General features: G+C 40.8%; 1 protein-coding gene across 1 annotated transcript in view; it reads right to left on the bottom strand.

Moving 5' to 3' along the window:
* The window catches only part of DRAM1 (DNA damage regulated autophagy modulator 1), a 39,720-nt gene that overhangs the window by 6,932 nt on the left and 19,218 nt on the right, over nt 1-13,570 (bottom strand). Inside the window, exons 3-4 of the mRNA XM_059081981.2 lie at nt 8,039-8,181; nt 3,886-4,063 (exon numbers count right to left, since the gene is read on the bottom strand). Coding sequence (XP_058937964.1) covers nt 3,886-4,063; nt 8,039-8,181 — 321 coding nt within the window. The remainder of the gene's footprint in view (nt 1-3,885; nt 4,064-8,038; nt 8,182-13,570) is intronic.

Below are 13,570 nucleotides of genomic sequence, written 5' to 3'. Positions count from 1 at the left end.
GCTATCAAACCAGTTATATCAGCTTCTTATCATCTCAAACCTTAAGTTTGATCATGGCAGCAGTTAAAATACAACATGGAAGTAGTCATTCCTTAGCAATACTTTGTCGGTTATGTATAGAAGACTTTTAATGTGTGGCTACATTTTGCTTGACCCTGTTGTTGAAGTTTGCTCAAAATGACACAGCAGTCTAATATGGGTACTTTTGCAGTAGTTTTCCCCTAAAATACTATTGTCCCTAAATAATAATATTGATTAAAATTCTTTTTCCTAAAATACTATGTTCAAGGCAACAGCTTCAAGGAAAAAATTAACATTTCAAAGTTTCAAAGCATCACAAAGTACCAAGGCTCATATACAAAAACAAGCTACAGAAATTTAATGTATTATCTTTATAAAAAATAAGCAAAAACAGATTTTTCCATTGAGTAACTGGGTGTAAGTGGAGCCCTTCCTCCCTGGCCCAAAGGGTTTACAAATCAGAGATACATCCTACATCTGACCTTGGGGACGAAGGACAAGTCCTGAGAGGCCAGCCTAATAAGGCCAGGGACTGAGGCTACTGCCCAATGTGGACAAGACTGTCTGCACAAAGGTGGTGACAACCATTTTGATTGAACTTAGAAGGCCAAAGAGAAAGCTAGAGAGAAATGGGATGCTCTTTAAAAGCTTTTTCAAAATGTTAAGAATTCCAAGTGTTGGGTCAATCAATGCCAAGTTTAGCACCTCCTCTGAATTTGGAGTCAGCACTCTCTCCCTGCCCTCCGCCACCTCCCATATTTTGCAATGCTTAACGCTTCTCAGTTTCTCAAAGTAAAAGAAGTAGAGAATGGGACTTCCCTGGCAGTCCAGTGGTTAAGACTCCACGCTTCCAATGCAGGGGGTGCGGGTTCGATCCCTGGTCGGGGAACTAAGATCCCGCATGCCTCTGGCCAAAAACTAAAAAGAAGTAGAGACCATTAAAGGTTCTCTAATCATGTCATGACCATACGTCTGTTTCTAATAGTTTTAAAGGCCTCTTAATTCTTTATCTCATCTTTAGACCCATCAGTTCCCATGCTGGGGAGGAGGCGGGGAGAGGAGGACAAAACTCTGGCAAAACAGACCTGGTCTCAGCTCCCAGAAACATTACAGCCTTGTCGGACCCAGGGAATAGTGACATGTTAGAGAGAAAAGAACAGGGTGCAGTCATGACTCGGAGGGAAGATTATTAATTCGGAGCGAAATGGGGTTTGAGGTATCAGGGAAGCTTCACTGAGTTGAGTTTAATCTAAGCTGTGAGGTTTGAGGAGTTCTCTAGGACAGCGTCATCCCACAGAAATTCAGGCATATGTGTAATCATATTTTCTACTATAGTTGCCACATTGACAGAAACGAAAAAGAGCCTAATGAAATTAATCTTAACATATTTAACCCAATATATCAAACATGTTGTCATTTCAACATGTAATAATATAAAGAATTATTAATGAGATATTTTACATTTTGTTTCTCATTAAGTCTTTGAAATCCGGTGTTTTACACTTACGGCCCTTCTCTATACAGACTACCCACGTTTCAGTGCTCAACAGCCCCGTGTGGCCAGTGGCTACTGTGCTGGACAGACAGTTCAGTTCTAGAAAGACAAAGTGGAGAAGGTTATCCGGGCAAGAAGAAGAGCATGGGCAAAAGCAGAGAACAGGAAACAGCCACAGTCAGGGGAGAAAGTGTAAAACGGAGGTCGGAGAAATAGGCAGCCTCAGACGCATCTCACGCAAAGGAACCGCCCTTTGCATTGTTAGTGATTTTATGAAGCCTTTCGAAAGCTGCAGAAGCTGAATGCAAGATGGATAGTTTAGTAGGAAGGGCTCAGAAGCATGATTCCAGGCCTCGGTTTCTTCAGGAGTCAAATGAGGTTTCACGGAACTAATACAGGAAAGAGAAACAAGGACATTTTAAAGATACTTTAAAATCTTTCTAAGGAAATATAAATCCATGCTAATGTTTAAGACAAAAGACTTTTTCCTATGGATGAATTTGTTCAAGTTAATTGGATAAAAACATATAACCTGTTTCTGTTCAGGGATCCTATCCGTCAGCATGGCTCATACGAACTTCTTAGAAATGGGAACTATTAGTGTGAGAAACTCTGGCTTGAAAAAGTAATTCTGCTAAACCATTCTCATTTTAGTACCTAGAGATCTGTCTCCAAAGTTGGAAGCAAGGAAAGTTTTCCTATACCAAAAAACTTTGTTTTTAACTTTACAAGTGGATCTATAAATCTTACAACTAAAACAGGCTAAAAGGTTTGAGGAGATCCGTCTCAAGAGAAAGCATGAATGTCTTCAACCCATAAATAGGACAAGGAAACAGAGAAGGAACTATCTTAGGAACCAGGGTGTATAGTTTGTTGTTAAATTTCTCAATACTAGAATTTGGTTCCTCTGTGCTTAGAAATTTTGTAATTAAAATTTTTCTTCCCTAAATGACAAAAACAAAACCCAAAACCATCCTTAGACTTCACATTTTGTATAGCTCCAATTTTTTTAAGCAATTTTATTTATTTATTTATTTATTTATTTTTATTTATTTTTGGTTGCATTGGGTCTTCTTTGCTGCGCGCAGGCTTTGTCTACTTGCAGTGAGTGGGGGCTACTCTTTATTGCAGTGCGCGGGCTTCTCATTGTGGTGGCTTCTCTTGCGGGGGAGCACGGGCTCTAGGCACGTGGGCTTCAGTAGTTGTGGCACGCAGGCTCAGTAGTTGTGGCTCACGGGCTCTAGAGCACAGGCTCAGTAGTTGTGGCGCACGGGCTTAGTTGCTCCCAGCATGTGGGGTCTTCCTGGACCAGGGCTCGAACCCGTGTCCCCTGCATTGGCAGGCGGATCCTTCACCACTGCGCCACCAGGGAAGTCCCTATAGCTCCAATTTTAAAAGAAAAATGCAAGGCTTAATACTTAGAAGCACATGATGACAAAATATCTTTTTACTCAAGCTTGCCCACTTTGTACCACAACCCAACTTGGATGAACAAGACCACCGCTAATAAAATAGTTGCATTTTCCTACAGTCTGACAATAATCACCAATTTTTAATGACTATTTAGCATTTGCTATGACTGCAGATGGTATTTTGAAAGATGCGGAATTTTCCACCCTTGAAAGACCACAGCTTTTTTTTTTCTTTGTTAAATACCTCTTGGGGAGAAAAAAAGGAAAAGAAAGAATGAGAAAGGAAATTGGAATGTAAATCAGAATCCATGCTAATCAGAATGTACAAGTATGATAAATTTATATTTTCTAAATAGAATGTACAAGTATGATAAATCAGAATGTACAAGTATGATAAATTTATATTTTCTTTTCACATTGTTGAATTAGAAAAAATAAAATTTCATTTTGAAAATGAAATCAGTGATAAAAAGAAAAGGCTAAATGTATTTAAATGACTTATAAATAGTATAGAGCTTTTTAAAACCTCTCAATATGGACGAATAAATCAAACCATCTAACCACCTATGCGTGGGGAGAAGGGAAAGTCGGGCCTCTCGGGAATCCACAGGGCTATTACTTTAAGTACAATATCAATATTTGATGTCTTTAGCCAAGCACTACAAAGAAAAATAAATATTTTCACATGGCTCATGAAACTGACCCTGTGGAAGGAAAGTAAATAGAGACTGAAGTGTTCTGACATTTTGTTTCATTTTCCTTTCACACCATTCTTTTCCCCAAATATTCTTTTGATTTGACCAGACAACGTTGAGATATTTTCCTTATGATTTACCCTTTTCTCCCAATGGTTCTCCTGAAGCCTGCTGACACTTGGCTGTCAACCTTTGCTTTCTGGGAGTGGGGCGGTGGGGATGTCAAGCTTGCAAGAACACTGACAAATGTAAAAAAGGATACTGGGGATGATGGCTGCAGAGGAAACAGCAGAGATGGCCATCCGTATGCGGCACGTGGAAAGGCTGTTCCACTGGGGACACGATTTGTAAGAGATGATGGACTGCAGCAGCGTGTACACAACACCGCAGACAAACGCCAAAAGGGCACCGCCATCGTGTACCACAGGGACAGCTAACTCCTAGAGAGAAAGTCACACATATGCTGTTACTCAGCGTGAGTCTGTGCACATCAAAAGCCGAACACTCACTCACTTGCTTTGGGCTCCTCAAAGCCACCAGGCATCACAGGTGCACGCACCCCGTCTTTGGAAAATACAGCTGCTTGCAGAAGATGACCAAGAGAAAAGCCTTCCCGGCACTGGAGTAAATGCCAGGAACTTGCTTGTTCCATAGCAAACGTTTGGCTCGCTGTGAGTTGGGCAAACGGGCCTGGTTCAGTAATAATATCTCAATAAAACTGGGGGGGAAAAAAACCCCATATTAAACCAAAAAAATTATAAAAGAATTAAGAAAAACAAATCCTTTTCACCCCTTGAATGTTAGGCACATTTGAGCAAGGGAAAATAAACAAAAGGCAAGGCATCTAATGCTAATGAGCTGGAGTTGTTTTAGGAATAACCTGAGAGTCCTGGTACTTTCCACTCTCCATTTTCTTTCTATGCTAATAAGTAAATCAAATCCTGAATTTACATACTTTGTTTCCACCGCCCACTAGCACTGTCAGGAAACTTGCTTCCTCAACAATACATCAGATCTTAATCTGCAAGCTTCATGACACCCACATTAGCCCTGATCAAAAGGCCCTTGAATTAGCAGGAGGTGTATTTCCAGTGTGCCCTTTTCACTGTGGAATACATATTCTCTCATCAAAGATGTCTTTTAGAAGGGAAATGACTCCGATCAGACATGAATTTTGGATAGGGGTTATGATGAAAACCTGGTAGCTTTTTTTGAAACTCTTGTTAATTTAAAAGATAATAAAAGTAGAGAAAACTAGACTATTGAGAGCATTCAACCTCAGGAAACTTGACTGTTCCAAAAAGGAGACTTCTTGAGGGACAGGAAAGCATTGACGGAGATTGCTTGGTGAGGAGATACCAAGAAGTAGCCATCTTATCCACCAGTGCAGGAAAGAGTGCTAGCTGTGAACATCTGGTAAGTGCAATTTACTCCCGCTCAACAAAAACCACCAGTCAATGCTCTCTCCTGCTCTCACATCTCTAATTCTTCTTGAGGTAACCACTCACATTGGTTTGCTTACAGCACGCCGAAAATAAATTACAGGATATCAAAAAAGTAAGTTGTAAAGATATATTTATGGGAACAATGACAAGTCAAACACTTTGCTCTCAGGAAAGTTAGAAATTCTATTTCTGGTCTTTGTGAAGATGTAATCACTTCACAGAAACCTTAAAAGGAACCAAAAGGGTAATTATCTAACCACCTAAGCCTTCTTCCTGAAGTCTGCCCTTTATGGTTTAAACACTGATGGCAGTATCACTTGTGATGTTGAGTTATTCCGAGAATAATGTGATGGGATATCATACAGTGCGTACTATCCCCCCCACAGGACAATTCATACCTACACTCCACTAGACAACTTATATCCTTCCAGGTTGCCACCTTCCCTTTGAAAATAATTTTTCCGTCATGCTTTCTGATGCCAGAACTGTGAACTCTGAATTTTTTTCCCTAATTTTATGAAAAAAAATTTGTTTTATCATTCTTTTTTCTTTATTTATTTTTGGATGCACTGGGTCTTCGTTGCTGCACGCAGGTTTTTCTCTAGTTGCGGCAAGCAGGGGCTACTCTTCGTTGTGGTGCGCGGGCTTCTCATTGTGGTGGCTTCTCTTTGTTGCGGAGCGTGGGCTCTAGGCGCATGGGCTTTCAGTAGTGGTGGCATGCGGGCTCAGTAGTTGTGGCGCACGGGCTTATTGCTCCGTGACATGTGGGATCTTCCCGGACCAGGGCTAGAACCCGTGTCCCCTAAATTGGCAGGCGGATTCTTAACCACTGCGCCATCTGGGAAGCCCTAGAACTGTGCATTGTGTACATGCTTTTTTCTCACAGAGATTTTCTCATTCTGGCCTTGAGGTTAACTCTTCCCCACAGGTTCTGGGCAGACTGCTTCAATCAAAGGTGACTTCTGCCTTTCATGACTCACGGGATTTGGGGAGAGTATTAACCTCTCTGGCTCTCCATTTCTCCATTGATAAATGAGGAAAATAATACTACCTATCTTCTAAGGTCATTATTAGAATTATATGAGTTAAAGCATGAAACGTTTTCATAAATGTCTGTCACCTAGAAAACTTCAATAAGAATTCCCAGGCTGTCCAGTGGTTAGGACTCCGTACTCTCGCTGCCTGGGCCCGGGTTCAATCCCTGGTCGGGGAACTAAGATCCCACAAGCCGTGCAGCTCGGCCAAATAAGAAAAAGAAAAAAGAAAAAAAGAAAACTTCAATAAATGTTATGGAACCCGAAACGCACACAATCATAAAACGTAAGGAAATATCAAGAGTCTCTACCATGTGACAAATGTCATAGGCAACTAGTGGTGTTTATTTCCTAATCCAGAGACAACAAGAGTAGGAAAGTTAAACGAAGCCGGAAGCAAGGTGAGTTCACAAGACGCCCTCCTGGAAGCCCTACAGGCTTGCTTCAGGGAGGCTACAAATTTGGCTGTCACCTTTCACCAGTGTTAAGAAGGAAACACTGGTAACATCCCCAAACGAAAACTTGTTGGCTGCCAGACCTGGGAGAATATCCCTGCCCTGGGTTGTCCTGAAGGTTCTGCGTCGTACAAGGAAGGGTGCCTCGCCCCTCACAACACAGCACTGAGTTTCCCAGAGCACTTTATTATACTGTCCCCCTACCAACGACAGATGGCTTCCTGCATGTGCAGGGCAGAAAAGGTGATTCTCTGAGGCCCACGTGGTGCAGGTGAGGCAGAGGGCCCTCTGACAGTGGTCTGACTCGTCCAGGAACACTAGAGAACAGGTGGACAGCAGACGGTACAGGTGGAGGCCTGAGGTTATCAGCCTGCCAGGTACACACCAGGAGGCAGTGCCCCTCTGCTGTGGCTTCAGTGTGCAGATGTGGACTTGAACAGCCACCTAGCACTGACGGCTGATACCTTTTTATAAAATAAACATCACAGAAGATCAACCCCCTTCTGGAGGGGAAAAAAGTTAAAGGAGTACCCCCAGGTAGAACCAAAAGGTCTCCAGGAGTAACTTCCTTTCTGCGGTCTCAAAGGGACAATGGTGATGACAGAGCAGGCCCTGCAGGGTGTTAGCCTGTAGTGATGAACCGATGACCGTGAAGATGGCTAAGTACAGACTGCTGGGCACTGTACATTATCTCATTGAATCCCAGCAATAACCCTGTGAGGCGAGAGCTCATAATTAGTACTCATTTGAAATACAACACATACTTGTAAAATATAAAATATTGCCTCCATAGACAAATACCATGCCTTCCTGAAAGAGACCTCGTAATGAAAGGAATCCAAAAATTAGAATAAAACATGTAGGATTTTTTCGTTGGAAAAACACTTGACACAGGAAGAACACTTGACACAGGAAGAATATGTCAAGTGGACTCTGCAGTAGTTGTCATATAGGCTAATTTGCTCCAGTAAGGCCATATTTTGGCCTGCAACTGATTATCTGAGTAACCCTGACCAAATTATTTCACCTCCATGTCCCTAGATCCTCACCTGTGAAAGGAAGAGATCAGATGCCTCTCTTTAAATTGAACACCAGAGGCCCAAACAGGAGAATCAGTAAACATACACACGCTCATACACAGAAACGTTTTCATGATGTTCATGAAATCCTTACAATGACTGAAGTAGCTCTCCCAGCACATTAAACCACATCAACAAGAACACAGAACAATCCAGAGCCCACAGCATGGTCTGAAGCACACTCTCTCTCAAACATGCACCCCATCTCTCCCAAGTAATAGGCTGGGCTGACTTTCAAATGACAAAGATTTGTTTCTAAGAAGCAAACTATCCCAATATTCATACACTCACCAACTATTTGAGAGCTATGCTGGCACAAGCGTGCCTCTGGTACTCTTGCTTCTTTCCTCCAAATACATATACTCCATCACCCCCAATAACCAAAGAAACTTCAGGTCATACCTGGAAATTGGCTACAATGCCCATTCCGATGCATCCCACCAATCCTAGAACTAATGACACCAAGTTTAAAACAGGAGTGCTGAAATAGCTCGTTCGGTTTTGCTTCTCTACTATTTTATATCTTGTGTACATCGTGGCTGCACCTAAAAAAGAAAGGAACTCTGATGAATTTTTATTTTTTGACTTTTTAGAAGGAAAAACACGAACAATTTTTATGGCTTTTAAAATAATTTGTATTTTCAGTCTCCTGATTGCAGTAGTCTCCCCACTTGCTCACACCTGCCTTTCCTCACCCCATCTTACTTACTCTCCGCCATGTGATGCATACACACACACACACACACACTGTCTTGGCTGTTATCCTTTTCACATAAATGCTATTGTGCACGCATTGTTCTGGGACTTGCTTTTTTATTTATTTAAAAATGTTCTATGGATGGGACTTCCCTGGTGGCACAGTGGTTAAGAAACCGCCTGCCAATGCAGGGGACAGGGGTTCGAGCCCTGGTCAGGAAGATCCCACATGCCGCGGAGCAACTAAGCCCATGTGCCACAACTACTGAGCCTGTGCTCTACAGCCCAAGAGCCACAACTACTGAGCCCACGTGCCACAACAACTGAAGCCCATGTGCCTAGAGCCCGTGCTCCACCACAAGAGAAGCCACTGCAATGAAAAGCCCGCACACTGCAACAAAGAGTAGCCCCCACTCGCCGCAACTAGAGAAAGCCTGCGCACAGCAACGAAGACCCAACGCAGCCATAAATAAATATAAAATAAATAACTAAATAAATTTTAAAAATAAAAATGTTCTGTGGAGATCTTGCCAATGTCAGTACACACAGGTCTATCTCATCATGGTATACAGTGAGATGCCATATTTATTTCATCATTCTCCTAATGATAGATTGCTACATTATATGTTTTTCCTATTACAAACAATGCTCAGTGAACATCCTTATATAGAAGGCTTTGGCGCACTTTCAGTGTTTCTGAAAGATGAGTTCCTAGAAGTAGTATTACTGGGTCAAAAAACTATGCTCAATTAAAATGCCAAAAAGTAGCTCCAAACTGCTCCAAGACTGAGGCAATTTATACTCCCACAGCAGAGTTTGAAAGCAATTCTTTATGCCCTGTCCTTTTAATTATTGCCAATCTAACAAATGAAAAATGGCAACCTGTTTGTTTAATTTGCATTTCTCTGATAGTCAGTGAGATTGAGCAACTTTCAGCATGTCACTACTCATTTGCATTTCTTCTTCTGAAAATTGCATGTTTATCATTTTTTAAATTTTTCTCTTGAGTTTGTTCATTTTTAATTTGTAGTTGCTCTTTATACATTATGTACATTAGTCTATTGTCTGCTATAAATATTAAAAATTTTCTTCTGGTCTGTTGTTTGTCTTTAACTTCGTGAATCACTTAGAAGTTTCAATTTTTATCTACCCAAATCTGTCAGTTCTTCTATTTAGCTTCGGGGTTTTGTGTGTGTAAGTGTAGATAAGCTTTTCCATCCTAAGGTTTTAAAAATATTTTGCTATACTTAAATCCAAATACTCTTTTTTTTTTTTAAGATTTAATTTTATTTATTTTTGGCTGTGTTGGGTCTTCATTGCTGTGCATGGTCTTTCTCTAGTTGCGGTGAGCGGGGCTACTCTTCTTTGCAGTCGGGCTTCTCCTTGCGGTGGCTTCTCTTGTTGCAGAGCACGGGCTCTAGGCGTGCGGGCTTCAGTAGGTGTGGAGCGTGGGCTCAGTAGTTTTGGCGCACGGGCTTAGTTGCTCCATGGCATGTGGGATCTTCCCGGACCAGGGCTCAAACCCATGTCCCCTGCATTGGCAGGCGGATTCTTATCCACTGCACCACCATAAGAGGAAGTCCCTCCTCTTATAGTTTTGTTCTTCATGTTTACTTCTTTAACTGCCATTGGTTTTTGTGAAATGGTGTTAGGGCAAATTTAACTCAGCAAATTTAGCTTATAGAAAAAGTCACATGGATATGCAGAGATATGTTTAAAAGATATTCACTTTAGCATTGTATATTACAAAATGAAAAATAACCTAAATGTTTAACAATAGGGGACTGAATTATAAATTATTATATGTCCACGAGATGGATATCATGCATGTGTTAGGATAAAGTAGATTTCTGTGTGTTCAAAAGTGTTATGATGGCCGTAATATTTTTTGCTGAATTTTTAAAACCAGTCTAAAAACTAATCATTTATCATAGAGCATTTATTTTTTATTTATTTATTTTTTAAACATCTTTATTGGAGTATAATTGCTTTACAATGGTGTGTTAGTTTCTGCTCTACAACAAAGTGAATCACAAACCACCTAGATGATATCCCTGTGCTATGTGGCTGCTTCCCACTAGCTATCCACCCTTCGTTTGGTAGTGTATATATGTCCATGCCACTCGCTCACTTTGTCACAGCTTACCCTCCCCCCCCCATATCCTCAAGGCCATGCTCTAGTAGGTCTGTCTTTATTCCCGTCCTACCCCTAGGCTCTTCATGACATTTTTTTTTCTTCGATTCCATATATATGTGTTAGCATATGGTATTTGTTTTTCTCTTTCCGACTTACTTCACTCTGTATGATAGACTCCAGGTCCATCCACCTCACTACAAATAACTTAGTTTCATTTCTTTTTATGGCTGAGTAGTATTCCATTGTATATATGTGCCACATCTTCTTTATCCATTCATCTGTTGATGGACACTTAGGTTGCTTCTATGTCCTGGCTATTGTAAATAGAGCTGCAATGAACATTTTGGTACATGACTCTTTTTGAATTATGGTTTTCTCAGGGTATATGCCCAGTAGTGGGATTGCTGGGTCGTATGGTAGTTCTATTTGTAGTTTTGTAAGGAACCTTCATACTGTTCTCCATAGTGGCTGTATCAATTTACATTCCCACTAGCAGTGCAAGAGTGGTCCCTTTTCTCCACACCCTCTCCAGCATTTATTGTTTCTAGAGTTTTTGATGATGGCCATTCTGACTGGTGTGAGATGATATCTCATTGTAGTTTTGATTTGCATTTCTCTAATGATTAATGATGTTGAGCATTCTTTCACGTGTTTGTTGGCAATCTGTATATCTTCTTTGGAGAAATGTCTATTTAGGTCTTTGGGTTGTTTGGTTTTTTGTTATTGAGCTGCATGAGTTGCTTATAAATTTTGGAGATTAATCTTTTGTCAGTTGCTTCATTTGCAACTATTTTCTCCCATTCTGAGGGCTGTCTTTTGGTCTTGTTTATGGTATCCTTTGCTGTGCAAAAGCTTTTAAGTTTCATTAGGTCCCATTTTTTAATTTTTGTTTTTATTTCCATTTCTCTAGGAGGTGGGTCAAAAAGGATCTTGCTGTGATTTATGTCATAGAGTGTTCTGCCTATGTTTTCCTCTAAGAGTCTGATAGTGTCTGGCCTTACATTGAGGTCTTTAATCCATTTTGAGTTTATTTTTGTGTGTGGTGTTAGGGAGTGTTCTAATTTCATTATTTTACATGTAGCTGTCCAGTATTCCCAGCACCACTTATTGAAGAGGCTGTCTTTTCTCCACTGTATATTCTTGCCTCCTTTATCAAAGATAAGGTGACCATATGTGTGTGGGTTTATCTCTGGGCTTTCTATCCTGTTCCATTGATCTAGATTTCTGTGCCAGTACCATACTGTCTTGATTACTGTAGCTTTGTAGTATAGTCTGAAATCAGGGAGCCTGATTCCTCCAGGTCCATTTTTCATTCTCAAGATTGCTTTGGCTATTCGGGGTCTTTTGTGTTTCCATACAAATTGTGAAATTTTTTGTTCTAGTTCTGTAAAAAGTGCCAGTGGTAGTTTGATAGGGATTGCACTGAATCTGTAGATTGCTTTGGGTAGTAGAGTCATTTTCACAATGTTGATTCTTCCAATCCAAGAATATGGTATATCTCTCCATCTATTTGTATCATCTTTAAGTTATCATAGAGCATTTTAAACAGAGATATTCATGTCAGATTCTCCCTTGCCTAGAAGAAAAAAGCCACATTTATCACTTGCTAGTGATAAAATAATCTGTCTTCTAAATCTGGACTCTGGGCAAGGATGGTGTAAGAGGGCACTGGGATTCACTGACTCCTATTTCTACTTCCCCTTGCTCACCTCCAAAACCTTGGGAGGAGAAGACCACAAATGAGTGATGGGGTGAAACTCCCTCTACCAAAGAGGATGAACAAATTCTGAAGATGCCAAGTCACTAGGTAGGGTTTCCAGCACCTCTGCCCCTTCCCACCCTGTATCAGTAGAGAGGGCCAGAAAGTGCTGGTTATATGATGGGTTCCTGGCAAACACCTGATTGTTCTGCAGGGTTAAGGGTTTATGGAAAGAGCCCTACCTCTTCCATCCATACACCCTCATCACCCATAGAAGACTGAGTTTCTTAGTCATTACATTAATTGCCTCATGAGAAAGGGTTGTAGCCTCTCAATTGCATCTCAGGTGAATTTGGAACTGAAAAATCATAGCTGAGTTGGAGACAAACTGTTCCATGCTTCACCTTTCCTTTCCTCTAACAGGTGAGCTAACACCTTTGTCAGTGGTTCAAAAGCTTTTGTGAGTATCCAAGTCCCTTAGAGTGCTGGTTCACAGCACATATGCTTGGGCCCCACTTCCAGAAGTTCTGATCCAGTAGATCTGCAGTGTGGCCCTGGAACAGGCCTCAGAACCAGCACCCAAGAGGATGTTCTTGTAAGTTACCTTCAGAACACACTCTGAGAAACATTAGCTTCTAAACTTTAGGTGTCTTTGGCTTAACGCAAATGCACTGGATATCAATCACAATTTTAGAAATTACATTTAAAATCCATTTCAAATTCCTGTGGCAAATTACCAGATAAAGTGAATAGTTCTATAATGAGGCCATAAATAACTTTGGATTTCTAGTCACTTGAGTTTCTCAAAGTAGAACAAAACTGTAGTTGCAAAGGTTATACTTTTTTAAAAATCACGTATACCAAGCATAAACCCTAATGTAAACTATTGACTTTGGGTGATAATGATGTGGCAATGTAGGTTCATCAGCTGTAACTAATATCTTACTCTGGTGGGGGGATGTTGATAATGGAGAAGGCTATGGGGAAGTGCAGGAGAGCAGGGCATATATGGGAAATCTCTACCTTATCCTCAAGTTTTCTGTGAATCTGAAAATGTTCTAAAAAATAATGTTTGTTAAAAAATAACAATAAAAGAGGGCAGACAGCAGAAGCAAGAAGAACTACAATCATGCAGCCTGTGGAACCAAAACCACATTCACAGAAAGATAGACAGGATGAAAAGGCAGAGGGCTATGTACCAGATGAAGGAACAAGATAAAACCCCAGAAAAACAACTGAATGAAGTGGAGATAGGCAACTTTCCAGAAAAAGAATTCAGAAAAATGATAGTGAAGATGATCCAGGACCTCAGAAAAAGAATGGAGGCAAGGATCGAGAAGATGCTCGAGAAGATGCAAGAAACGTTTAACAAAGACCTAGAAGAATTAAAGAACAAACAAAC

This window comes from Kogia breviceps, chromosome 12 (genome assembly GCF_026419965.1).
Source record: "Kogia breviceps isolate mKogBre1 chromosome 12, mKogBre1 haplotype 1, whole genome shotgun sequence".
NCBI lineage: Eukaryota > Metazoa > Chordata > Mammalia > Artiodactyla > Physeteridae > Kogia > Kogia breviceps.
This window is presented reverse-complemented; position numbering and strand designations above follow the sequence as displayed.